The 26,772-nt window shown below is 47.1% G+C and overlaps 1 protein-coding gene across 1 annotated transcript in view; it reads left to right on the top strand.

Annotated features, from left to right (window-relative positions):
• PPP2R5A (protein phosphatase 2 regulatory subunit B'alpha) overlaps positions 1–26,772 on the top strand; it is a 106,067-nt gene that overhangs the window by 30,573 nt on the left and 48,722 nt on the right. The window contains exon 2 of the mRNA XM_045010152.1: positions 2,279–2,475. Within this exon, the coding sequence (XP_044866087.1) occupies positions 2,279–2,475 (197 nt within the window). The remainder of the gene's footprint in view (positions 1–2,278; positions 2,476–26,772) is intronic.

Raw genomic sequence — 26,772 nt, 5'->3', positions numbered from 1 at the left:
TCTTTGTTGCTCACTCTCCCCCACCCTCACTCACTTTCACCAGGCGGTGGCAGGGGGTTTGGGTGCAGGCTTTGGGAGGGGGTGTGGGATGTGGGCTCTGGGAGGGAGTTTGGGTGTGGGAGAGGGTGCCCACTCTGGACTGGGGCAGAGGGTTGGGGTGCAGGCTCTGGGAGGGAGTTTGAGTGCAGGAGAGGATGTGGGCTCTGGGCTGTGACAGGGGTGTGGGAGGGGATGAGGTATGCAGGCTACAGCCAGGCAGCGCTTATCTTGGGCAGTTCCTGAAAGTGACCAGCACATCTCTCTGGCAACCTAAGATGCATCAACTTCAGCTACACTGTTCTTGTAGCTGAAGTTGCGTATCTTAGGTTGATTTCTCTCCCTCTCCCTTTCTCCCTCCCCCCACACCCCGATCTGATATAGTTGGGTCTAGGTCTGGAGGTCAATGGTAATCCTAAACAGGAGAGCTCCAATTCCTTGTCACAAGAAGATTTCAGTCAGCCACATTATCCGTTCTAAATACATTTTCAACCATTATTATTCAGACATGACCTGTAGGAAGGAATCCCACTTCATTTTCTTCTCATAGAATCTATTTCTGAAGAATGTGGAGCTTGAATTCTTGTTCCACCTTCAGGGATTGTCTTTCAGGATGACTCCTACTGCACTGAGCCGAGTGTGGGGGTAGGGTGGGGAACAAGTTGTTTGCACTCTTGTTTATTATTGGGATATCACTACTTACTTTTCAAGAGTGAACTTTGCAATGATGGTGTCTGTACAAACTTATTTGTATGTAACTGGAGTTTAAGAGAACTCTTAATTCTCACTTTTAAAAAGAGGGAAATATTTTGGGGCTTTTGAAATATCTAAACTCTTCCTTCTGAGCATACACCAAAGCCCTTCAGCTGGCCTAACTGTAGAGGGCCAAAAATCTTAAGAGCAAGGGGAGTTTCCTGCATGGCCCACTCTGGTAGCATGTGTCACAAGAGTAAGAATTCTGTATATCTTCAGCAAAGCAGTTACTAAAGTAGTTTTTCCTTCTCTTGATTTGCTTATATTTTATGATGTGGCAATACCAATTTGGACACTCCACGGGACGTGCCAATATTGATCAGATAGTCAAGGTAGTGTAGGCTAACTTCAGCTGCTTTCCATTTCTGAAAATTCTCAATTGGGTAAGCCTGCCTGTGTGCCCAGAGAGAGAAATGGGAGTGAAAATTCTGCAGTGTGGCACATAGTATTTTAAAAGACTGACAGATGAGGGGACTCTTCCATACTGGTGTTGCCAGAATACAAACAACAATTAGTGAGAAAAGGGACCCACCCCCTCCCTCCCTCCCCCCCTTGAATTCAGTTAAGTGGTGTGAAATTGAATTGATTTGTCATTAATCATAACAACTCTGCCTGCTTTTGTTGTGACTTTGTATGCAAAAGTCAGAGGGTCACAATATTTTGAGCAAAAAATATTTATTTTCCAGTAAGTTTAATATGGTTTAGTAATTAACTGATACTCTAAAACTATTAACATCACTCTGCCACAGATCCAAATTGTAGCATTAATGGAAAAATTTTGCTCAGTAGCAGGCTGGGAGGATGTACAAAGACTGATGCTTTATGAAAATGCTGTCATAGTCATGACAAACATATGGTCTTAAGTGATCACAAATTGTTCAAACTGGAGACTTTAAATAGTAAAATTAATTAATTCATTAAATTTCTCTAGTCTAAGATGTGAAAATCCAGGATAAAATAGTTTCTATGAAATACCAGAGTCAATTCTCCACTGACACATTAATCCTATGATGGCAAGAGCTTTACATATGGCTTAAAAAAACCAAGGTATCTGCTCTGCAGATTTTTAAATTTTTAAATAGACAATGTAATAAAGAATTAGTGGATGGAATGCAACAAATCACATGACTGAGTGGTTAGTTTCATGGTGGTGGTGGTGGGTGGTGGTACTTGCTTTAAGTTTTTTGTGAAGAATACATTAGTTTTTTAAAAAGTATAATTCCTCTATTCGTTAATTACATTTTATATATTTCCCATTTAAAATCTCTTACTCATTGTGGATATATTATCAAAACCTCAGTTAAATTTCATGTTAGTGGCACAAACAATTTTGATTTTAGATATGACAGTATTGAACATTGATCTCTCGTGCTTGCCACCCAAAACTAATCTTCCTTATTAATACTGAGTTATGGCTGATACAATATTTAGAAATCAATGCTTCAATTTCTAAAAACTTAAGTGGCTTTTTTCTTTTCTCTGCTTATAGATGCCACCTCAAATGAACAGCAAGATCTCTTTTGTCAGAAGTTGCAGCAGTGTTGTATACTGTTTGACTTCATGGACTCTGTTTCAGACCTGAAGAACAAAGAAATTAAGAGAGCCACATTGAATGAACTGGTTGAATACGTTTCAACAACTCGTGGTGTGATTGTTGAGTCAGCATATGCTGACATAGTGAAAATGGTAAGTAAAAACTGAAGTTGAACAGTATTTATTTGATATATTTAAAACAAAATATTTCTTACTGATCATTAGCTTCTGTATGAATTTATAGTGTTACAGTAGTTGTAGAGCATTGCCGTGGCTGACACTGCCTGTAAATTTAGTATAGTTCATTAGTAATCAACTCAAACAGCCAAAAAAATTATTTTGAAAGCTTTGTTGAATTTGTCAAATCTGAAAAGTTGCTTTATTTGATATAGCACGGTAAATGTAGTATAGCTGCATTTTTAGATGTAATATATGAAGAAAGGTAGTTTCTGGATAAGCTGAAAAAATATCCCACAAGGTTCAGAAAATTAGAACGTTCTGAGTTGTTCTGCCAGTGCTTCCTCACTTGAGAATTGCAATAGATGTATGGACTCTTAAGGGTGAGTATTGGAGCTAAAACTCCGGGAGAGATTCTCATTGAAGTTAGAATCAATAGAAAGGAAGTTTCTCTATAAGGAGGAAGGAACTTGTCCTACTGAGAGTAAATGCAGTTACAACTACCTTAAATCATTTAGGTGTAACTGTATAGTCTAGAGTCAGCATAAACTGATGTGTACTGCAGAGCTCTTTCTGTAAATTACTGTGTTTATAGAACAAACAAGGAATTATTTACAATTGTTATCCACAGTAACTTCTCTGTTTTTTCTATTTGATGTTCTTCTCTTATGTAAGCGAGAGATGTTTGTGTTTCAAAGCAATCTCTGTGCTTCTCATTCACTTTTTGTTTTTGACATATATATTCCATGTATTTAAATCTTGATTGACTGATGGCTCTTTTAATTTACCAATCTATAGTCTTCTAAGCAACAGTTTGAAGACTGTAATATAGGAGAAAAAAAATGTTCTTAGCGCTCTCTCAAATACAGGGATCTGTAAAACCTCAGTCTGTCATTGTGACTTGAAATGTAGTAGTAATACTGATGGATTGACAACTTCATAAGTATGGTCTACTATCTAGTTATAGAATAATTCTTCCCCATACCTTGTTGAACCTATTTTTTTTCCACTTTCCTGTTGTAAAACTAGCTAAATTTTCCTTTCTCTCCTCAATGATTGAGAGATTCTAGCTGGGTGTTTAAGGTGAAGAAAACTGGCATTAGGCAGTAGAAGAGGGTCAAGTATAGTGAAGAGGCCATTAGGAAGACTGTTGGATGGAGGACAGGCATATAGGGGAGTGGAATGAAAAGTTGATTGAAAAGTAGTCAAAGGGAAAAAGGTATTGAGCTCAGAAAGTTGAGACACAAGATAGCATGATGAATCAAACGCCTGGAGATCTACTGAAGATATAATCTGGAGAGTCACCCAGAAATACAACAAGAAGCATCTTCAATAGAGTATCTCCTCCACCCTTTTTGGATCTCATGAGAAACATCTATCCTGGTTTCCACTGATATAGCCCCTAGCCACTATCCTTAAAACATACTGTCTTGGCCTTATTGGGCTCCTTGGGGACAACCAGATAGGAAACCTTCCTCAAAAAAATGTTTTTTGAATACAAAAGAATAGCACAAGCATGTAGGGACAAAATCAGAAAGGCTAAGGCATAAAATGAGTTACATGTAGCAAGAGACATAAAAAGCAGTAAGAAGTTCTTAAATATGCTAGAAGCAAGAGAAAGTGTAGTCCACTACTTAGTGGGAAGGAGAGCTAATAATGAAATCAGGAAGGCGGAGGTGTTTGATGCCTATTTTGCTTCAGTCTTCACTAAAAAGATTAATTGTGACTAGATGCTTAACACAGTTAATATTAACACGGGGGAAAGAACACAAGCAAAAACAAGGAAAGAACAGGTTAAATAATATTTAGATAAGTTAGATATATTCAAGTTGGCACGGGGCGTAATGGAATCAACCTAGGGTACTTAGGAACTAGCTGAAGAACTCTTGGAACTGTTAGCAATTATCTTTGAGAACTCATGGAGGACTGGTGAGGTCCTGGAGGACTGGAGAAGGGCAAACATAGTGTATATATATCTAGCAAGGGGGGAAAAAGAGGAACTGGGGAATGATAGGTCAGTCACCTTATCTTTGATACCCAGAAAGAGACTGAAATATATAATTTAGCAATCAATTTGTAAGCACCTAGAGATAACACATAATAGCCAACATGGATTTGTCAGGAACAAATTATTCCAACCAACCTAATATTCTTCTTCGACAGGGTTACTGGTCTAGTTGATGGGGGAGAGCAGTAAATTTGATAGATTTTTATTTTAGTAAGGCTTTTGACACAGTCCCACATGACATTCTCATAAACTACAGAAATGTGGTCTAGATGAAATTATTCGAAGGAGGGTACATAACTGGTTGAAAGATCATACTCAGAGTAGTTATCAGTGATTCACAGTCTAACTGGGAGGACATATCTAGTAGGTCTAGGGTCAATGGCCAGACCCAGGACAGACATTTTAATTAATGACTTGGAAAGTGGAGTGGAGAGTCTGATTATAAAATTTGCAAATGACACCAACTGGGGGGGACTGGAAGCATTTTGGAGAATTGGTCTGAAATTAACAAGATGAAATTCAATGAAGACAAGTGCAAAGTAGTGAACTTAAGAAGGCAAAGCAAATGCACTTGTGCAAAATGGAGAATAACTGGATAGGCACTAGTACTGCAGAAAAGGATCTGGGAGTTATAGTGGATCACAAATTGAATATGAGCCAACAATGTCACAGTGGCAAAAACGGATAGTATTTTGGGGTATATTAACAGGAGTGTTGTATATAAGGTATAGGACTGGGGTCGGCAACTTACGGCACACTTGCCAAACACGGTACGCAAGCCGATTTTGAGTGTCACGCTGCTGCGGTCCCGGCCCCCAGCTCCACTCAGCACACCCCCACCCCCCTTGCTCTCCCCTGCAGGGTCAGGAGGCAGAAGCTTGGTCCTGCGGTAACCAAGCTTTTCCCCCCTCCTCCACTTCTTCCCCCAGCGTGGTGTTTTCCTGCCCCTCTCCCTCTCCTTCCCTTCGCCAGTCAGCTGAAGAGTGGCAACGTGCTCGCTGCTCCGTAGAGGAGACAGAGAAGAGGTAGGGACGGGGCCTTGGGGAAGGGGGTGGAACAGGGCATGGGCTGGGAGCACCCCTACAAGCCGAGCACCCCAGCCCTCTGTCTTGACACCCCCCCACACACTCAGCCCTCTTCCCTGACCCCTGAACCCCCCCCACACCCAGCCTTCTGCCCTGCACCCCCCACATGCCCTCTGCCCTGACCCCTGAACCCCCCCTTGTCCCCGCTCAGCCCGCTGCCGGCCTAGGTGAACAGAGCCCCAGGCTGGCAGTGAGCTGAGCAGGCTGGCGGCGTAAGATCAACATTTTAATTTAATTTTAAATATAGCTGCTTAAACATTTTGAAAACCTTGTTTACTTTACATAAACAATAATTTAGTTATATAATATAGACTTACAGAAAGAGACCTTCTAAAAATGTTAAAATGTATTACCGGCACGCGAAACCTTAAATTAGCGTGAATAAATGAAGACTCGGCACATCACTTCTGAAAGGTTGCTGACCCCTGGTATAGGAGGTAGTTTTCCCACTCCTCCTGGCATTGCTGAGGCCTCAGCTGGAGTGTTGTGTCCAGTTTTGGGTGCCACACTTTAAGATGTGGGAAAATTGTAGAGTCCAGGGGAGAGCAACAAATATGATAAGATTTAGAAAATCTGATTTGTGAGGAAGGGTTAAAAACACGAGGCAAGTTTAATCTGAGAAAAGAAAACTGAGAGGAGAACCTGATAAATCTTCAAATATGCTGAGGACTGTGATCATTCATTCTCCATGTCCACTGGAGGTAGGACAAGAAGTAATGGTATGAATCTGCAGTAAGGGAGTGTAGATTAGATATTAGGAAAACCTTTCTAACTTTAGGGATAGGTAAGCACTAGAATAGGCTTCCTAAGGATGTTGTGGAATCCCTGTCACTGGAGGTTTTTAAGAACAGGTTAGACAAACAGCTGTAGGGAATGGCCAAGGTATACGTGGTCCTGCCTCAGCACAGAAGTCTGGACTAGATGACCTTCTGAGGTCCCTTCTAGCCCTACATTTCTATGATTTTGTTTTCCTTCAATCTGAGAGCCTGTTCTTTCCTAAAACCATAACATACTGTTATCTGGCTTAATGGAGACCTGTTTTGAACCCTTAGCAAACTGCTTTTATTCCCCTCTCCTTCTCCTCATTGGTCTGTGAACACTGACTTTTTAGTATCCATAACTAACATCTTTACAGGGTAGGGGAAATTCACACCCTTATGGCAGGTCCATTTTACAGTGTTCCATAAAGGTAAGGTGACTCTTAAGTCTCACCTCAAGTTCCTGCTGAAGACTGTGTCAGATTTTCATTTAAATCAGTTGATTAATTTCCCAGTTTTCTTCCCCAAGCCCCACTGAAACAAGGGGCAAACACAATTGTTGTAGTTAGGGCTTTTCATGTGACCTGGACAAGACCAAATCATTCAGAAGCTCCCCTAAGACTGTCTGTAGCCTTTGTAGATAGTATTAAGAGTCAAGCCATTTCCTCCTAAAGGTTGTGTAAATGAACTTCTAACTGTATTAGCTCTTATTATCCATCATGTCACATCAGTGAGAATTGCCACATAGTTTGATAAAACCTGATGTAAATAGTCCAGATGAAGGTTCAGACAGAAGACTGAATTCACAGTATATGTCGTTGGCTGGCATTATCTGTACTGTTTGTTTTTTGTCAGCAGAAAGAGCTGGGAGTGTATTGTATTCCAGTGACCTTAACATTTAGTGATACCAGGGGTGTTTATGCATTAGGCTTTTGTGCCAAAAATGTCCTACTGTTCCCACTGCCATTTCAGCCTCGCTGGTTGCAGTAAACAATAGCAATGTTAGTGTAGATGAGATTTCAGGTGGCTGCTAGTAATTTAACCATCTGTGTACTCAATGTAGGTTGGGCGTTTGACTGGTCCAAAAATAATCAATCAGTTGGCAAGTCAGACATTGGTCAGATATTGTTGAATGTCGAAAACAGTCAACTATTTTTAAAGCACTAATTTATTAGAATAGTAACAGAGTAAGACTTTATGGTCTCCAGTAGGCTTAGCCTAATAAAATAACTAAGTTAAGTAATTTAGTTTTTGTAAACTCAGAAAAATGAACCCTCCTCTCCCTCCCCCATTCCTTTCTGAGTTAATTACAACATGTTTATCTAGTCATTTTAGATCCTATGCTCTTCAGGATAGGAACCATGTCTTTTAACTTGTTTAATGAGCTTTGTAAACCACCATGTACGTTAATGGCCTGGTATACAAATAAAGATATACATACATACAGTGCTTATTCTAGAAGATTCCAGTCAATCAAGATGTTCCGTTTTTTTCAATACAGGTAGCATTAGCATGTAAAAGTGAGTGATCAAGATGTTTAGGTAAGCTAGCAACAGATAGCACCATGATGCAGTCAAAATGGCAGGCCATGGCTTGCATCAGTATTGTTGTTGAAATATTTGACTGTGATCAAATAATAGGTGGTCAGTTGACGTTATTTGACTGGTCAGTTGACTGTCTCTTGCTTTATATTTAATCAATAGATACACATGGGGGAGTACAAGTGAACAATGAGGCAGTATTGGCCAGTAATATAGGCAGTGGGCTCTGCATACCCACAGCCTAACCTTTATCAAGTATTTTTGTAGACAAAGGCGTGTTTTTGAGGAAGGTTCTGAATTTGGGTAATGAGGTAGCTTTGCAACTGTTTACAGGGAGCACCTCCATGCACATGGCAAATCATGTGAGAAAGCACAAAGGTGCTTGGTTGTTGGAAAATTTAACAAGTGAATGAGAGAGGCTGGTATCATGGGCCGATCCGAGGTAAGCATCCACAACTCAGTAGTGAATAAGAGATGACAAGTAGGATGGGGATTGACTATAAAGCGCCTTGAGAGTGAATACAAGCAGCTTATGTTTGATATGATAGAAATGCAGGAGCCAGTGTAAGAAATCACAGAAAGAGGTGAAATGATTAAAGCAGACTAAGAAAATGATCTCTGCAGCAGCACTCTGAATGGATATGAGTGGGGCAAGATTGCATTTGTCAAGGCCAGAAAAAAGGAATTTACAGTAATCAAGACACAAGATGAGAGCTTGGATGAGTTTTAACTGGATGGATGGATGAGAGATCTTATTTTTGAGCAGTTCAGAAAGAATCAGCAAGATTTAGACATAGCTTGGATGTGAGGATCTAGCGAGAAGCCTGAGTTGAAGATGATGCACGTTATAGGCTTGAATGACAAGCAGGATGATGGTAATGTTCACAGTGATTGAGAGGTTCAGGGGCCAAGGTCAGTACTTTTGGTGGCAGATGCTCAGTCTTTTTCTCAAGATAATTCCAAAGCAGACTGCAAGAGTAACAAAAGGATCTCACAATACTGGGTGACTGGGCAACAAAATGGCAGATGAAATTCAGTGCTGATAAATGGCCAACTATACTTACAAAACTATGGGGTCTAAATTAGCTGTTACCACTCAAAAAAGAGCTCTTGGAGTCATTGTGAATAGTTCTCTGAAAACATCCACTCAATGTGTAGCAGCAGTCCAAAAAAAAAAAAGCTACCAGTGTTAGGAACCATTAGGAAAGGGATAGATAAAAAGACAGAATATGTCATAATACCTCTGTATAAATTGATAATACACAGAAATACTTGAATACACTTGAATACTGTGTGAAGTTCTAGTCACCCAATCTCAAAAAATATATATTAGAATTGGAAAAGGTACAGAGAAGGGCAACAAAAATGATTAGGGGTATAGAATAGCATCCCAGTCTTTTTAATATCTCCTCATACGGACTTTTCAGCTTGGAAAAGAGACAACTAAGAGCAGATATGATAGAGGTGTATTATATCTTGACTGGTGTGGAGAAAGTGAATAAAGAAGTGTTATTTACTCTTTCACATAACCCAAAAAAAGGGGGTCACCTACGTTCCTCTAAGCTGCACGGCCATGCAGCAGGCTATCAAGGGCGGCACAGGCAGGGAGAGTGCCGTTCTGTTGGCCCAGCCCCGCCGGAGCTTCTGCGGCTGGGAAGAGGTACCCTTCCCCCGGCCCTTAGCTGCTGTGGCGAGAAGGGGCTTCAGGGAGTCCCCTCTCCCAGCCGCAGCCCGGGGCAGCCTGTACCCCAAACTCCTCATCCCCAGCCCCACCTGAGAGCCTTCATCCCCAGCTGAGCACTCACCCCCGACACCCCAATCCTCTGCCCTGGCCCTGAGCCCTCTCCTGCACCCCAAACCCCTCATCCCCAGAGCCTTCACCCCCAGCTGGCGCCCTCACCCCCCGACCCTCTGCCCGAGTCCTGAGCCCCCTCCCATACTCCAAACCCCTCGACCCCACCCCCGCCACACATCACCTCCATATCGGTGCACATAACAAAATTCATTCTGCACATGGACATAAAAAATTAGAGGGAACACTGGGGTCACCCAATGAAATTAAGAGGCAGCAGGTTTAAAACAAAAAACACACAATGCACAGTCAATCTATAGAACTTTTTGCCAGGTGATGTTGTGAAGGCCAAAACTATCACAGGGTTAAAAAAAACTAGGTAAGTTCATGGAGGATAGGTCCATCAGTGGCTTTTAGCCAAGATGGTCAGGGATGCAACCCCATGTTCTGAGTTTTTCTTCCCTCTGTTTGCCAGAAGCTGGGAGTGGACGACAGGGGATGGATTGCTTGATGATTGCCTGTTCTATTCATTCCCTCTGAAGCATCTGGCATTGGTCACTGACAGAAGACAGGATATTGGGCTAGATGGACCATTGGCCTGACCCAGTATGGCCGTTCTTATGTTATGTTGCTCAGTTTTGCTCACCATTGCACTGCTTAGGTGATGCAATGGGAGTGGAAGCCACCTACAGTTCCCTGTAGAGGATTCATTCAGCATGGGATAGTCCTCAGTGGGTGGAAACTATGTAGCCAGTCCCTATATCACCTTTCCTCAAGGCCTTGACACAAATGGCATTCTTGTGGAGTAAGGGGCATGTTGGGTATGGGAAAGAAGAGGGTTGGATCAGCTATGCTCTGTTCATACTTAACTGGCATATAGTCCTTGGGGGCTACGGCAGAGTTGGTTCTCAGCTTCTCCTTTTTGTCTCTTCTTGCAGAGGTGGGGACTCGGGCTTCTTCTTTGTGTAGTGTCACTATGGGTGTTCCACTGTAGGTGTACAGTAACTCCTCACTTAAAGTCGTCCTGGTTAACGTTTTTTTGTTACATTGCTGATCAATTAGGGAACATGCTCATTTAAAGTTGTGCAATGCTCACTTCTAATGTCATTTGGCAGCCGCCTGCTTTGTCCACTGCCTTGGAGCTGCTCCCCGAGACTCCTGCTTGCTGTGCTGGGGGGAGGGGAGGAAGAGAGGAGATGTCAAGGTGTCCGTTGCCCCCCTGCTCCTGCACCCTGCTTACCCCATCTTCCATAGAGCAGGGGGGACACATGACAGGGCTCAGGATGGAGGGAGCTTGCTGGCAGCAGCTGCGGTCTCAGCAAGCTGATCTAAGTAACAAGGCAGTGTAGTTAAGAGTAGGGTCAGCTGTACTTAAAGAGAAAATGCACATCTCTCTCTCACATGGTGTGTGTCTCTGTCTCTGTCTGCGATGCTGTCTCCCCTCCTTCCATTCTTGCTGCCTTATAGAGTGTGAGTGTTAACCCTTGAGGGCTCAGCCAATTGCTAGTTCTTCATTTAGCAGCAAGGCATTCCCTGGGAAATATCCCACCCTCTGACTCCTCCACCTCAACCAAGCTTCAGTCATCATTGCTGTGTTCCAGTATTAAATTGTTTGTTTAAAACTTATACTCTGTGTATATATGAGTATATAGTCTTTTGCCTGGTGAAAAACATTTCCCTGGAACCTAACCCCCTCATTTACATTAATTCTTATGGGGAAATTGGATTTGTTTAACATCGTTTTGCTCTCACACTCACACACACAATGTCTGTCTGTCTGTCTGTCTCTCTCTCTCTCTCTCTCTGCCATGCTGTGTCTCCTCCCTCCATTTGTGCTGCCTTGTAGAGTGTGACGCTACATTAACAATGTGTTAACCCAAGAGGGCTCAGCTGAGTGCTAGTTCATCATTTAGCAGTAAGGCATTCCCTGGGAAATATCCCACCCTCTGATTCCACCACCACAACCAAGCTTCACAATCGTCATTACTGTGTACAGTATTAAATTGTTTAAAACTTATACTGTGTGTGTCTGTCGGTCTGTCTGTCTTGTTTGGTGGAAAAAAAATTCCCTGGAACCTAACCTCCCCTATTTACATTAATTCTTATGGGGAAATTGGATTCTTCTTCGAGTGCTGTCCCTGTGGGTGCTCCACTCTAGGTGACGGTGCGTCCCGGCGCTGTCGATCGGAGATTTTCGGTAGCAGTGCCTGGTTGAGGCGCACGCACCCAGATGGTATCTCCCGTCTAGTTGGAATCTTCCTGAGTGCATGCGCCCCACACCCTCCTCAGTTCCTTCTCAACCGTCCTCGGCTGAAGACAGGACTCAGAGCAGTGCTGCCTTCTCTTCCCTGGTATCTATAGGAAACAGTAACAAAGAACATAGAAATAATTATTAATTACTTCCCAGTTGTTTCCCTTCCTTTAGTATAGTTACATAGTTAGTTACTTAGTTTAAAAAAAAAATCCCTTCAGACTTGTCTCTCACTGAGACACTCTCCCCTGCCATTTCTACTTTACAATGCCAGGGGCTTCAGGATTCAAGAGGTGTGTTTTCTGGCAAGACTCCATACCAAGGTTGGATGGGCACTCACGTTGTGTGAAGTGCCTCGCGGAAGCCTACATCCCCGCAAAGTGCCTCCACTGTATGAGCCTCAAGTCAAGGGCTTGGCACGACAGGGACTTGCGGCTTAAAATGCTTCTCATGGAAAAATCCCCGCAGCCGCTTTCGGAGATGGGGAAAGTTAAACCCACTCCCACATCCTCCCCAGCCAGATCGGAACCAGTGGGGAGCGTTGCTTCACCCTCCCTAGAGCGGAGGTAAGAAGCAGAGCAGTCTCATAGGAGAGACTTTAACAAGGGTAAGGGGTCTCCTGCGAGATCCCTACCCTCTGTGCTGACAGCGCCAAAGGTAGGCGCCTCAGCCCCGGATCATGCCTCAACAACGGCTCCCACAGACCGTAGAGGCGGAAATTCAACCTCCCGGACACAGAAGGATTCCGCGGCACCAAGCGCCTCAGCGCTAAAAATAGCCTCGAAGCTGGCTGCGCACTCTGCCCCGGTGCCGACAAGGACGTTGGCACCGCAAGCCTCAGGGCTAAAAACAGCCGCAGAGCCGGCTGCGCGCTCTGCCCCGGTGCCGACAAGGACGTCGGCACCGCAAGCCTCAGCGCTAAAAACAGCCGCAGAGCCGGCTGCGCGCTCTGCCCCGGTGCCGACAAGGATGTCGGCACCGCAAGCCTCAGCGCTAAAAACAGCCGCAGAGCCGGCTGCGCGCTCTGCCCCGGTGCCGACAAGGACGTCGGCACCGCAAGCCTTAGGGCGGAAGAAGAAGGGGGGAGAAAAAAAAAAGCTGCGGTTCCGACCGCGTGCTCTGCCCCGGTGCCGGGAAGAACGTCACCACCGAGCCTGCCTTCCGCCCCTGCACCAGTAGCAGACCCCCTGCAGGGCACCTCCAACCGACCCACTGCACCGCTCACACTTTCACTTTCGCTTCTTAACATGACACAGCGCAGTCCCACCACCTGAACTGGCTACCTTCACTGAGAGCGAACCTGATCTACAACGGCAAGCAGAGTTCTCTGCACCTCCCTCTCCTCCCCCACTGGAGCCTTTTTCCACCTCAGGCTAAGGTCCACAGCCACCAGCCTCAGTTTCCCTACTTCGCGCCCTATAAATGAGGCACTCTTGGAACCAGCTGACGCTCTCTGCAAACTCCAGCTTCTTTATTACCAACCTGCAGAAAAGCCAAACATAGATACTATGTTCCTGTTAAGGACGCTGACTTCCTATTTTCTCACAATTGAACTCTTTCATTATCGATGCAGTCGCACAAAGAACGAAACAGCCACAATATCAGTCCACCCCGCAAGACAAGGACCTTAAACGCCTTGACGTCTTGTGTCGCAAGGTTTACACATCCTCCACTCTACAATTCTGGATCGCAAACTACCTTGCACTCCTTGCCAGGCATGACTTTGATAACTACAATAAACTTTTCAATTCACCTCTTACATTCCAAAGGACAGGAGAGCGGACTTTAAATCAATTCTGAGCGAGTGCCAATTTATTTCCAGAACAGCCCTACAAGCCTCTTTAGACACGGCAGACACAGCAGCCCGTACAACTGCACCGGCTGTGGTTATGCGCAGATCTTCATGGCTTTCTGCATCTGGCATCGCTAAAGACCTGCAGAACAAAGTGGAGGACCTCCCCTTTGATAAATATAAACTGTTTTCTTTAAAAAAACAAAAAACAAAAACAAAAAAACCCCCTGATGAACTACTTCATACAATGAAAGATTCTAGAGCGACACTGCGCACCCTGGGCATTCACCCATCTCTTCCCAGGGGTCAACGATACCAACCCTACCAAAGACCACATACACCACAATCTTATCGGCCTCAACCCAAACCTTACCACATAAATAGGAATCGTGCTAGACCCCCTAAGCACAGACAAAATCAAGCTCAAGCAACCACTTCCCATCCATCTGGGAATAAACAACAATTTTAAAAGGTTGGTCCAGGGTCTGTGCGACCACTCCTTGATTCCACAGCCTATTTGCCCATTTCGCCACCGCCTCCAGAGTTTCCAACATGCCTGTCAGCAAATTACACAGGACCGCTGAGTCCTTGAGATAGTTCAGTCCGGTTACTCTAGCCCATTCATATCCTATCCTCCTCCCCTTCCCCATCCCTCTTCAGGGACCCCTCTCATGAGCACCTGCTTCGCATAGAAGTGGCTCACCTTCTACAGCTAGGCGCAGTGGAGCATGTGCCGATGCAACATCCAGGGAAAGATTTCTACTCCCATTACTTCCTGACCCAGAAAAAGACTGGGGGCTGAAGGCCTATACTAGACTTACGCCAACTGAACAAATTCGTGAGGATACAAAAATTCAAAATGGTCACACTGGGCACATTAATTCCTGCACTGGATCAAGGGGACTGGTTTACAGCCCTCGACCCACAGTACGTCTATTTTCATATATCAATTCATCCAGCTCACAGACGCTTTCTAAGCTTCACAATCGGTCACGACCATTTCCAATACAGAGTTCTTCCTTTCGGCCTCTCCACAGCGCCTGGAGTCTTTTCCTAAACTCTAGCCGTGCTCGTGGCTCACCTCCACAAACACGGGGTCACGCTGTTCCCCTACCTGGACGATTGCCTCATCAAGGGCAACTCCTATGGCGAGACACTCCAAGCTACTCTTTCACTATCGCCCTCTTTCACAGCCTAGGCCTCCAAATAAACGCCCAAAAATCCACCCTGACACCTACACAACAGATTGAGTTCGTCGGAGCTCATCTCAACTCAATCCAGAGCAGAGCCTTGCTCCCATATCACAGATTCCTCGCTATCACGCTCTCTATTCATCCAAGGACACAGGCAAGACTCTACCTACAGCTCCTTGGTCATATGGCAGCCACCACCTTCATAGTCCAGTACGCCAGGCTGCACATGAGATGTCTTCAGGGCTGGCTCAATTCCAATTTCAAACCCAACAGACACACCTTAGGGATGCTGTTAACTCCTCCTCCCAACGTTCTAGCTTCCCTACAGTGGTGGACAAGACCAGAGAACCTCTGCACTAAGGTTTCCTTCCAGAAATGATCCCCAGCACTCATGCTCACCACGGACACTTCCCTAATTGGTTGCGGAGCACATTTAGGGGGACACAGGGCACAAGGCACAGTGGTCTGCATCAATAAATCTCTTATTGCTCAGAGCTGTGAGATGAGCGTGCCTTCATTTTCTTCCCCTCATAAAGAACAAATACCTGCGAGTCTTAACAGACAACATAGCATGTATGTACTACATCAACAGACAAGGAGGAGCACGCTCACATTCCCTTTGCATGGAAGCCATCCGCCTATGGAATTGGTGTATATAACATCAAATACAGATCACCGCTTCCTACCTGCCAGACTGCCACAACACTACTGCCGACGCACTTGGCAGGCACTTCTCGACGGAACACGAATGGGAACTGCACCCCACAATACTTCAACAGCTCTTCTCCCTCTGGGGCATCCCGTCAGTAGACCTCTTTGCCACAACCCAGAACCGAAAATGTCCCCAGTTTCGCTCCAGAGTGGGACTCGGAACTGCATCCCCAGGAGACGCATTCCTCATCCCGTGGAATAACTCTCTCCTGTACGCCTTCCACCAATCCCTCTGCTACACAGGGTTCTTCGGAAGATTGTGGACCACAAGGACCGGGTCATACTTATTGCCCGGCTTGGCTGAGACAGATGTGGTATCCCTACCTACTCTGCATGTTCTCCCGTCACCCACGGGCTCTCCCCAACAGGCCAGATCTCCTTTTCCAGAACAATAGACTGGCTCTTTACCCTGAGCTCCACAAGCTCCACCTCACAGCGTGGTTCCTTCATGGTTCCAAACCCATGAACTAGCCTGTTCTGAGCAAGTCCGATATGTCTTCCTGCACAGTAGGAAAGACTCCACTCATAAAACCTACCTGCAGAAGTGGAAGCGTTTCGCCCTCTGGTGCTCACGTAATCACTTAGCGCCCAATACGGTGACCCTCCCTATCATTCTAGGCTACCTCTTGGAACTAAAACAAGATGGACATTCGCTCAGCTCCATCAAAGTGCACCTGGTGGCACTTACCACCTTCCATGACCTCTTAGCAGGTTATTCACTCTTTACCCACCCAACCATAAAATGATTTCTCACAGGCCTGCAAAACCTCTACCCTGAAATTCACCCAATAGCTGCTTCATGGAATCTTAACTTTGTTCTACACGCTCTCATGAAACCTCCATTCGAGCCCTTGGCTACCTCCTCTCATCTCCATATGTCTATGAAGGTGGCTTTCTTAGTTGCCATAACATCGGCAAGGAGAGTAGGTGAAATGAGTGCCCTGATGGTCCACTCTCCCTATACAATCTTCTCCAAAGACAAAGTCACTTTGAGACCACATCCTAAATTTCTTCCTAAAGTGGTATCTACCTTCCACCTCAACCAACCTATATACTTACCTACTTTCTATCCCGAACCTCACAAGACTCCACAAGAGGCAACCCTGCATACTCTCGATGTCAGGCGAGCAATTGCCTTTTATTTAGACAGGACTAAACCATTTCGCAAGTCTCCACGACTTTGTTTCCATTACCGAAAAAATCAAAGGGTATGGCTATCTCTAAACAACGTCTGTCCAAGTGGATCTCTGACTGCATCAGATCCTGTTACTGTGCGAAGAATCTTCAACCGCCCGACGACATTAGAACTCATTCCACTAGAGCTATGTCAGCATCCATTGCCTTCTTACACAATGTTCCCATTCCTGATATCTGCAAAGCGGCTACATGGTCATCTGAACACACGTTTGCAAAACACTATGCTCTAACGCAAGACACCACGGCAGACACAATAGTAGGTCATACAGTACTATCTTCAGTACTCCCTGCCGTATCTCCAAAGTCCCACCAACCGTAGTGGGTACTGCTACACATTCACCTAGAGTGGAGCACCCACAGGGACAGCACTTGAAGAAGAAGAGAAAGTTACTTGTGGGAATGTATTGCTAATGCCTTCTCTCCTTTTTCTTTTCTTTTGATTTTGAGAAAAGGGGGGAGATGTGGGAATATATTGCTAACTTGGCAGATGGGTATGTGAGAAGCTGAAGTGTTTAGGCTTCAAGGACGGGCTAATTAGGCTGTGAGCTGTGTAGTGAGATGCTGGCCTTGGGCTGGTTCTCATCTGCCAGTAGGCAGTAAACAGGATAATAAATCAGAAAGTTGTACAGGATGACAATTACCCTATGAAGTTATAGCTGTGCCTGTGTGTACCTTACCAACCAATTAGCAATTGCTTGATTGCCTGCTATAATTGTATATAAGAGCATGCTGGAGAGAAATAAATGACTTTGCTACCAATCACATTGATTGTTGGGCTCTGTCCATGCCCGCCTGAGAGGCACTGAGACGCAACAAATGGTGACCCCGACGTGATTCGAATCGAATGATGATAGTGTCGGTGGCCTAGTGTCAGTGGCCTGATCCAGGCGGAGGAGCTGCGGTGGGGAGTGCTGGAGAAGCCCCCGGGCGTCCGAAAGGAGAGGCGCACCTGAGCTCAGAGGTGAGCGGCTATAAGCCGCTGGGCGCCCAAAAAGAGAGGCGCACCTGAGCCCAGAGGAGAGCGGCTATAAGTCGCGGCGGGGAGTGCTGGAGAAGCCCCCAGGCGTCCGAAAGGAGAGGCGCACCTGAGCTCAGAGGTGAGCGGCTATAAGCTGCTGGGCGTCCGAAAAGAGAGGCGCACCTGAGCCCAGAGGAAAGCGGCTAATATGGGAACCGCTGCATCAGCGGAAGAAAAAACGGTGCATGAATATTTGATACGCATCGCGGAACGGCAGGGAGAAAAGCTCCCCTCTGATACGTTATCCCGTCTGCTGCGGTGGGGACAGAGAAGGGGACTTTTCGTTAAACCAAGTACAATTTTTGATAAAACCGTGTGGGAGCGGCTAGGCTCCGAGCTTTGGAAGTCGGTGGCTCAGGGCGATAAGGAAGCCTTCTCCCTGAGTCCAGTATGGAATAAGACGAAGGAGATAGTAGAAACTCTCGCGGCCGAGGCAGGAGTGCAGGCGGCCCTTTCTGAGCTCTTCCGCCCAACGCCCGAAATGCCTTCTGTGTTGCCGGTTGGAGCCAGGGAGTTTTTCGGTGGCGAGGATACGGTGATACCTTTTGGCTTCCGACCTGGATGATGTTGCCCCTGTTACGGCTCCACTACCCTCCAATGTGGCCCTCGGCCCCGACATGACTGATCCTGCTACGGTCCCACTACCCCCCGATACGCCCGAGCCTATGGAGACAGCCTTGCCGTAGGCACCCCCTCCAAAGCCATGCCGCGTCCACGGGACCTGGGGGTGTCACGAATGCAGGGAAACAGAGGAGGCTCAGGTGGAACATGTGCCATCACAGGTATATCCCGATTTGACTACGTTTACTCAGTTTACCCAGTCTGATGCCTTTTATAAGGAGATGGAGCGCCAGGGTCAACAGCTGCAGGCCATTTATAACAAGTTGGATCAAATGCAAGGTGTTCCAGCTGGATCGTCGCGGTCGCGTCTTCACGAGTGTTTTCATCCGACTCGCCCTTCCGCCCCGCCTGGCCCCGGGGACCCTCCAACTGGGGACCCTCCGGATCCGGTACGACGCTGGCATGGGTAATTACCTTTCCGGTAATTACGCCAGACCCTCAACATCCTAACCATAGGCGGTGGGCTCCTCTGGACTGGAAGTTGATCCGTGAAGCGCAGAAATCGATTATGGCTTATGGACTAGATAATCCGTATGTACAGTCTATCATCGAACAGGTGTTTGTGGGACAAGCAATGTGTCCCTACGATGCAATTAAGCTAGCTGATATGCTCCTTACCCCTACACAGAGATTGCTGTGGAAGGATGATTGGGCTAAGAGAGTTGACTTGGCTCTTGTCCGCAATTTGGATTTACCGGACGATGATGTTCGGCGCGTGGCCACTGTTGAAATGCTTCTGGGAACCGGCCGATTTGTTGAACCGCATTTGCAAGCCCGCCTCGATCCCCGGATCCTGCAGCAATCGCAGGAACTGGCTTTGGCTGCCTTTAAAGCAGTGCCCCAGATGGGAAAGCCGATCCCTCCCTACGCTAAAATTACACAAGGCCCGTCGGAACCTTATTCCACCTTTTTGGATCGCCTTCGCGAGGCTATTGATAGATCTCCTAATTTAACGCCGGAAGCCAGAACCGCAGTGGGACTTGATCTTGCCACCCAGAATGCAAATTCCATTTGCCGCCGTATATTAGCCACTTTGCCCAAGACTGCGACCCTGATGGAAATGATTGAGGCATGTAATAGGGCCGCTGTTTGAGGAAACGGATAAGGCAGCAATTCATGCTCAGGCACATGCCACTGCACTGGCCGCTGCGTTACAACCTTTGATCGGGCGCAAGCGGGGGGCCAAAAGACCGACCCGGCCAAGCGGCCCCTGTTTTGTTTGTGGGAAACCCGGGCATTTCCGGCGGGACTGCCCTGGGCGAAATGGGCAGCGGGTCTCTGATGTGTCGCCTCAAGCCGCTACCGGCGCTTGTACACGATGTGACAAGTTTGGACATCGCGCCGTTGACTGTTGGTCGCGTCGAAAAAAGGATGGAACACCGCTGCCGGGAAACGGATTTCAGAGCGCCCCTCGGAGGAGCGCGACGACACAAGTGCCTCCAACCAGCAACCCGGCTGCCTGGAACGCCTCACCGGAGCAACCCGTGGCAGTGCCGGAGTGGACTTGGCCACAGCGACAGACGTAGTTTTAGAGATTGACAAGGTTCAAGTTCTTCCTTCTAACACTGATGGCCCATTAGGATTTGGCTTGAGTGCCCTTTTGATCGGCCGCTCGTCAACATCAAAACAAGGTATCTTTGTTTTGCCTGGCCTCATTGATGCCGACTATACGGGGAATATTGGGATAATGGTACGCGCCCTTTGTCCCCCTATAACTATAACTGCTGGTACGCGTCTCGCTCAGTTGATACCTTTTAAGGGATGTGTGCCCAGATCGATTCAGACTGACCGCGGGCCTCGAGGGTTTGGATCCACCGGCCCTCCCCAAATTGCCTTTGCCATGGACATCACTTCGTGTAAGCCCATTCGAACTGTTCGACTTCAGGGATTCGATGGGCGGCAGATCATTCATGAAGCTTTATTGGACACGGGGGCCGATGTGACTATAATCCCCGCTCGGTTTTGGCCGGAATCTTGGCCCTTGCGGGATGCCGCCACACCCATGAGTGGAATTGGAGGGACTCAGTTGACTTGCATTAGTGTGGATTTTATCACCATTGTTGATGTGGAAGATCCGGCCACGAGCGCGAAGGTTCGCCCTTATGTGATGCCGGCTCCGATCTGGCTTTTAGGTCGAGATTGTTTAAGTCAGTGGGGCGTTGTGCTGCAAAATTCACCTTTTGCCTAGCGGCCATTGAGGGGCGGCCGATCCTACAGCTGGAGTGGACAATCACCACACCGGTCTGGGTCGCTCAGTGGCCGCTGCAGAAAGACAAGCTCGCCCGAGTACATGAACTTGTGCAGGAACAATTGGCTAAGGGTCATCTTGAACCTTCCGTTAGCCCCTGGAATACCCCTATTTTTACCATACCCAAAAAGTCTGGGCATTGGCGTTTGTTGCAAGATTTACGCACTGTTAATGCTGTGATGAAGGACATGGGCGCCCACACCTCCAGCCTGGGCTGCCCACACCTACTATGCTCCCGCATGGATGGCCTTTACTTGTTATTGATCTTAAGGATTGCTTTTTTACCATTGCTTTGCATCCTGCGGACCGAGAGAAGTTTGCCTTTTCTGTGCCTTCTATTAACAAGGCTGAACCTGCCAAATGGTATCAATGGACTGTTTTGCCACAAGGTATGAAAAATTCTCCTACCATTTGTCAGTTCTATGTTGCTTGGGCTATAGCGCCCCTGCGAGCGGCGCACCCTGATTGGATTATTTATCATTACATGGACGATCTTTTGTTCACTGGCGCCCATTTTGCAATGGACGCAGCCATTGCTGAAATTGACTCTGTTTTGCACAAGGCTGGTTTGGTGATTGCTCCAGAAAAGATTCAGCAGCAAGCCCCGTATCGGTATCTTGGTATGGAAATCACAGATTCAATTGTACGACCGCAGAATTTGACTATTCGGACAGACATTCATAATTTGCATGATGTTCAGCGTTTGGTAGGCGATTTGCAGTGGGTCCGCGGTCTCTGTGGTATAACTAATGAGGACCTTGCGCCTTTGGTTCAATTACTTAAGGGCGTGCGTGCTCCGGATGAACCTCGCTCTCTGCAGAGCCAACACCAGGTTGCCTTACAAACTATTGCAAGTAAATTAGCCACACGCTATTCGGGGCGTGTTTATCCGGATTTACCCATTTTTTTGGCGATTTTTTCTAAAGATGCCTTTTTGGAGGCCTTACTTTTTCAATGGCATGCAGCCCTTTCAGATCCGCTGGTGGGGATTGAATGGCTTTTTCCACCCTCGCATTATGCCACGACTGTGACTACGCGGCTTGATGCGGTTGCTCATCTTATTCGAATGGCCCGGTGGCGCTTGTTAGCAATTGCAGGCACAGATCCTCATACCATTTATTTACCCTTTGATGATGCTACCGTGACTCACTTGCTTGCTACTCACCTTCCCTTTGCATTTGCCACCATGAATTATGCCGGTCAATTTAGTAGCCATTTTCCCTCACACCGGTTTTTTGCTACTACGCTTTCTTTGGAGAAAACCCTGATGTTATGGTCCAGTCCTGTTGCTGGCCTCACCGTCTTTACAGATGCCAGCGGCAGTGCCCAGCATGCAGGACTTCTTTGGTTTGCTGACAACCGCTGGCACCACGAGTTTGTCCTTGCTGATGGCTCCTTGCAGGTTTTGGAGCTTCGTGCTATTGTTCGAACCTTTGAAAAATGGCCCGATACCCCATTGAATATTGTCAGTGACTCCTTGTATGCTGTGGGTGTGCTTCGTCGTTTGGAACGCTCCCTGTTGGGCCGTGTCACAAATTCTGTTTTGTGGACCGCTCTTTTTCAGCTCTGGCATCTTTTAAATGCTCGACGGTCCCCTTACTTTGTTATGCATATTAGGAGCCATTCTGGCTTGCAGGATGGTCTTGCCGAAGGCAATGCCCTGATTGATCGTTTGGTTGGCGCTGCCCAAGTCCCAAATTCATTTGCCCAGGCACGGGTTTCTCATGAATTTTTTCATCAGTCTGCCTGTGCTTTGGCACGCCAATTTGCGATTTCTATTACTGATGCTCGTGCTATTGTGGCCTCCTGCCCTGATTGTCAACAGCATGTACTGCCCCTTGTTTCCGGCGTTAATCCCCGTGGCCTTTTATCGCTTCAAATTTGGCAGTCTGATGTTACCACGTTCGTCGAGTTTGGCACCTTGCGCAATCTTCATGTTACAATTGATACCTTTTCTGGCTTTATTTGGGCGACGGCATTGACCTCTACCAGCTCCCGCGATGTGATTAAACATTGGCAAGCCTGCTTTGCTGTTATGGGGGTTCCTGCCCTCATTAAGACTGATAATGGCGGGGGTTATGTTTCTCACCGCACTGCCCAGTTTCTTTCCCAATGGGGTGTGCAGCATTCCACGGGTGTTCCTGGCAATTCTACTGGACAAGCTATTATTGAGCGTGCCCACGCCTCTTTGAAGGCGCTTCTTTTGAAACAGAAGGGGGAACCCTGCAGAATTTACACCATTATTTGTTTTATTTTTGGTGTTTTATGTTTTGTTTTGTTTGGTGTTGTTGGTGTTATATGTTAAGGATTGCATGGTTATAGGTAGGCCTTATAGAGTTTTAATTTTGGTTTGTGATAGATTGTAGTGTTATGATGTTATGAGCTGGGAATGTATTGCTAATGCCTTCTCTCCTTTTTCTTTTCTTTTGATTTTGAGAAAAGGGGGGAGATGTGGGAATGTATTGCTAACTTGGCAGATGGGTATGTGAGAAGCTGAAGTGTTTAGCCCGTCCTTGAAGCCTAATTAGGCTGTGAGCTGTGTAGTGAGATGCTGGCCTTGGGCTGGTTCTCATCTGCCAGTAGGCAGTAAACAGGATAATAAATCAGAAAGTTGTACAGGATGACAATTACCCTATGAAGTTATAGCTGTGCCTGTGTGTACCTTACCAACCAATTAGCAATTGCTTGATTGCCTGCTATAATTGTATATAAGAGCATGCTGGAGAGAAATAAATTACTTTGCTACCAATCACATTGATTGTTGGGCTCTGTCCATGCCCGCCTGAGAGGCACTGAGATGCAACAGTTACTCACCTTGCAGTAACTGAGGTTCTTCGAGATGTGTGTCCCTGTGGGAGCTCCACTCCCCGCCCTCCTCCCCTCTACTTTGGAGTACTGAGATGACTCTCCACGGTAGAGAAGGAACTGAGGAGGGTGTGGGGCGCACGCACTCAGGAAGATTCCAACTAGACGGGAGATACCATCTGGGTGCGTGCGCCCCAACCAGGCACTGCTACCGAAAATCTCCGATCGACAGCGCCGGGACGCACCGTCACCTAGAATGGAGAACCCACAGGGGGACACATCTCGAAGAACCTCAGTTGCTGCAAGGTGAGTAACTTTCTCTTCACTTAACATCATTTCGCTTAAAGTAGCATTTTTCAGGAACATAACTACAACGTTAATCGAGGAGTTACCGTATTTCCTGATCTCCAAGGTGAAGGGAGATTGGAGGCCCATTCCAGATCTAAGGGCATTAAACAAATATGGGAAGGTGCAGAAGTTCAAGATGGTCATGCTAATAGCCATTATTCCAGCTCTAGTGCAAGGAGATTGATTGATTGATTTCCAGGCCTCGACCTACAAGATACCTCCTTCCATATCTTGATACAACTATCGTACCAGAAATTACTATGGTTTACCTTTGTACAGGACCATTATCAGTACCGGCTGCTTCACCCAGGGTATTCTCCAAGGTTCTCTCCATTATAGCGGTGCACTAACCCCGGTACAGTGACTGGAGTTTATCAGCGCCAACCTCGATGCAGTACAAGTGAGAGCGTTCCTCCCACTACACAGATTCACCACCCTTACAAGTCTCCTAGAGACCATTCAGACCAGCCCCAAATGTGGGCCAGGAATTTCCTGCAGCTGCTAGGTCATATGGCATCATGCACCTTTGTCACTCCAAATGCCTGGATGTTCATGAGGTGGCTTCAGATGCGGCTCACTTCTATCTATTCCCTGAATAGGGACAGACTAACCAAACTGCTATCACTGCCCTTCACAGTAAAGCACTTCCTGGATTGGTGAAAAGAGCCATCCAGTGTCCAAGCAGGTGTTCCATTCATGCAGCTGCCACCGACACTGACTCTAACAGATGCCTTTCTCCTCAAATGGGACGGATGCCTCCTTAACAGGCTGGGGAGCTTACTGACACAACCACAAGGTTCTGGGCAAGTGGCCTTCCACAGAAATGACCCTCTATGTCAATCTTTTGGAGCTAAGGGCTGTCAGGAACGCCTGTGCACACTTTCTGCCTTTCAGCAAGAACACCCACACAAAGGTCATGACAGACAATATGACCTGTATGTTTTACACAAATCGTCAGGGCGGTGCCAGATTTTCCTCCTGCTGCACAGCAGCACTCAAACTTTGGAATTGGTGCATCTGTCACACTGTGCTCCTCTCAGCTATCTGTCTGCCAGGGATACAGAATGTGACAGCTGATAGTCTCAGTTGGAATTTTTCTCATGACCATGAATGGGAACTTAACTCTTCGATATATTCGCCCTTTGAGGAACCCTGAGTACGGATCTCTTCGCTACTTACCAGAACAAGAAATGTCCTCATTACAGCTCCAGGGCTTGCCTGGAGAAACATTCACTGTGAGATGCCCTCATCCTCCTGTGGGACAGGGACTTCTTGTATGCTTTCCTCTTCTATCTAAGGTCCTGTTGAAAATTCAGCAAGACAAAGCGAGAGTTACTCTGATTGCCACCTCCTGGCCAAGACAAGTCTGATTCCCTTACCTGACACAGATGGTAGTATGTCCTCTGGTTTCTCTTCGGCCCATTCCTCACCTGCTCTCTCAAAACAACGGGCTGATCCTTCACCCCAGGTCCTCCGCCTCCAGGTGTAGCTCCTTCTTGGTTCGAAGGCTTAGAGGCAGAATGCCCTGACAAGGTGAAAGATGTGTTGCTACACAGCCAAAAGTTGACCACTCAGTTTACTTACCCACAAAATGGAAACCATTCCAAGTTTGTTGTCATTCTAAGCACATAGACCCAACCTCATCTTCCCTCCTTCTGATTTTACACTACATTTTAGACCTCAAGAGATCAAAACTCACTCAGTTCCCTTAAGGTACATCTCGTGGCGAAAATGGCTTTCCACTCCCAGTTAGATGGATACTCTGTGTGTGGTCACCTTAAGGGTATTCAGAATCTCTTCCCGCATGTGAGACCACCTGCTCCAGCCTGGGATCTTAACCTAGTCCTCAGGGTTTTTACCAGACCGCCCTTTGAGCCCATGGCAACTTGCTGTCTCCTACACCTTTCCATTTCAAATTGCCATCACCTCACCTAGGCACATAAGAGAAATAACAGTCCTGATGGCACACCCAACATGCACAGTCTTTTTTGAAGACACAGTACTCTGAGGCTGCATCCCAAGTTTCTCCCTAAAGTTGCCTCTGCTTTTCATATGTATCAATAGATCCATCTTCCTATTTTTTTCCCCAAATCCACATTGTAACATCAAGGAGGTGATTCTGCATATTCTAGATCAGGGGTGGGCAAACTTTTTGGGCCGAGGGCCACATCTGGGTGGGGAAATTGTATGCAGGGCCGGGGCGGGGGTTGGAGTGCAAGAGGGAGTATGGGATGTGGGAGGGGGTGTGGTGTGCAGGAAGGGGCTCAGGGCAAGGGATTGGGGCAGAGGAGGGGTGCAGGGCATATGAGGGAGCTCGGAAGGGGGTTGGCGTGCAGGAGGGGTGCCGAGTGCGAGAGGGGGCTCAGGGCAGGGGGTAGGGGTGCAGGAGGGGTGGGAGGTGCAGGCAGAGGGCTTAGGACAGGGAGTTGGGGGGCGGGGGGCAGGAGGGGTTCGGGCTCTGGCCCGTGCCACTTACCTAAAGCGGCTCTGGGGTGGCAGCGGTGCGAACCGGGGCCAGGGTAGGCTCCCTGCACGCCTGCCCTGGCCCCACGCTGCGCCGTTCCGGAAAGCGCTGTGGCCCCTGGGGGAAGGGGGGGTGGAGGGCTCCGCATGCGCTGCCTCCAGGTACCTCCTCCAAAGCTCCCATTGGCCATGGTTCCCCGTTCCCAACCAATGGGAGCTGCGGGAGGCAGTGCCTGGCGGCAAGGGCAACACATGGAGCCCTCTGCCCCCCCGCCCCTGGGGGGCTGCAGAGAAGTGGTGCCGGCCGCTTCTGAGACCAGTGTGGGGCCTGCAGCACCACGGGGGACAATCCCACGGGCCGGATCCAAAGCCCTGAGGGGCCGGATCCGGCCCGTGGGCCGTGGTTTGCCCACCCCTGTTCTAGATGTTAGAAGAGCACTAG

Source organism: Mauremys mutica, chromosome 3 (assembly GCF_020497125.1).
Source record: "Mauremys mutica isolate MM-2020 ecotype Southern chromosome 3, ASM2049712v1, whole genome shotgun sequence".
Classification (NCBI taxonomy): domain Eukaryota; kingdom Metazoa; phylum Chordata; order Testudines; family Geoemydidae; genus Mauremys; species Mauremys mutica.
This window is presented reverse-complemented; position numbering and strand designations above follow the sequence as displayed.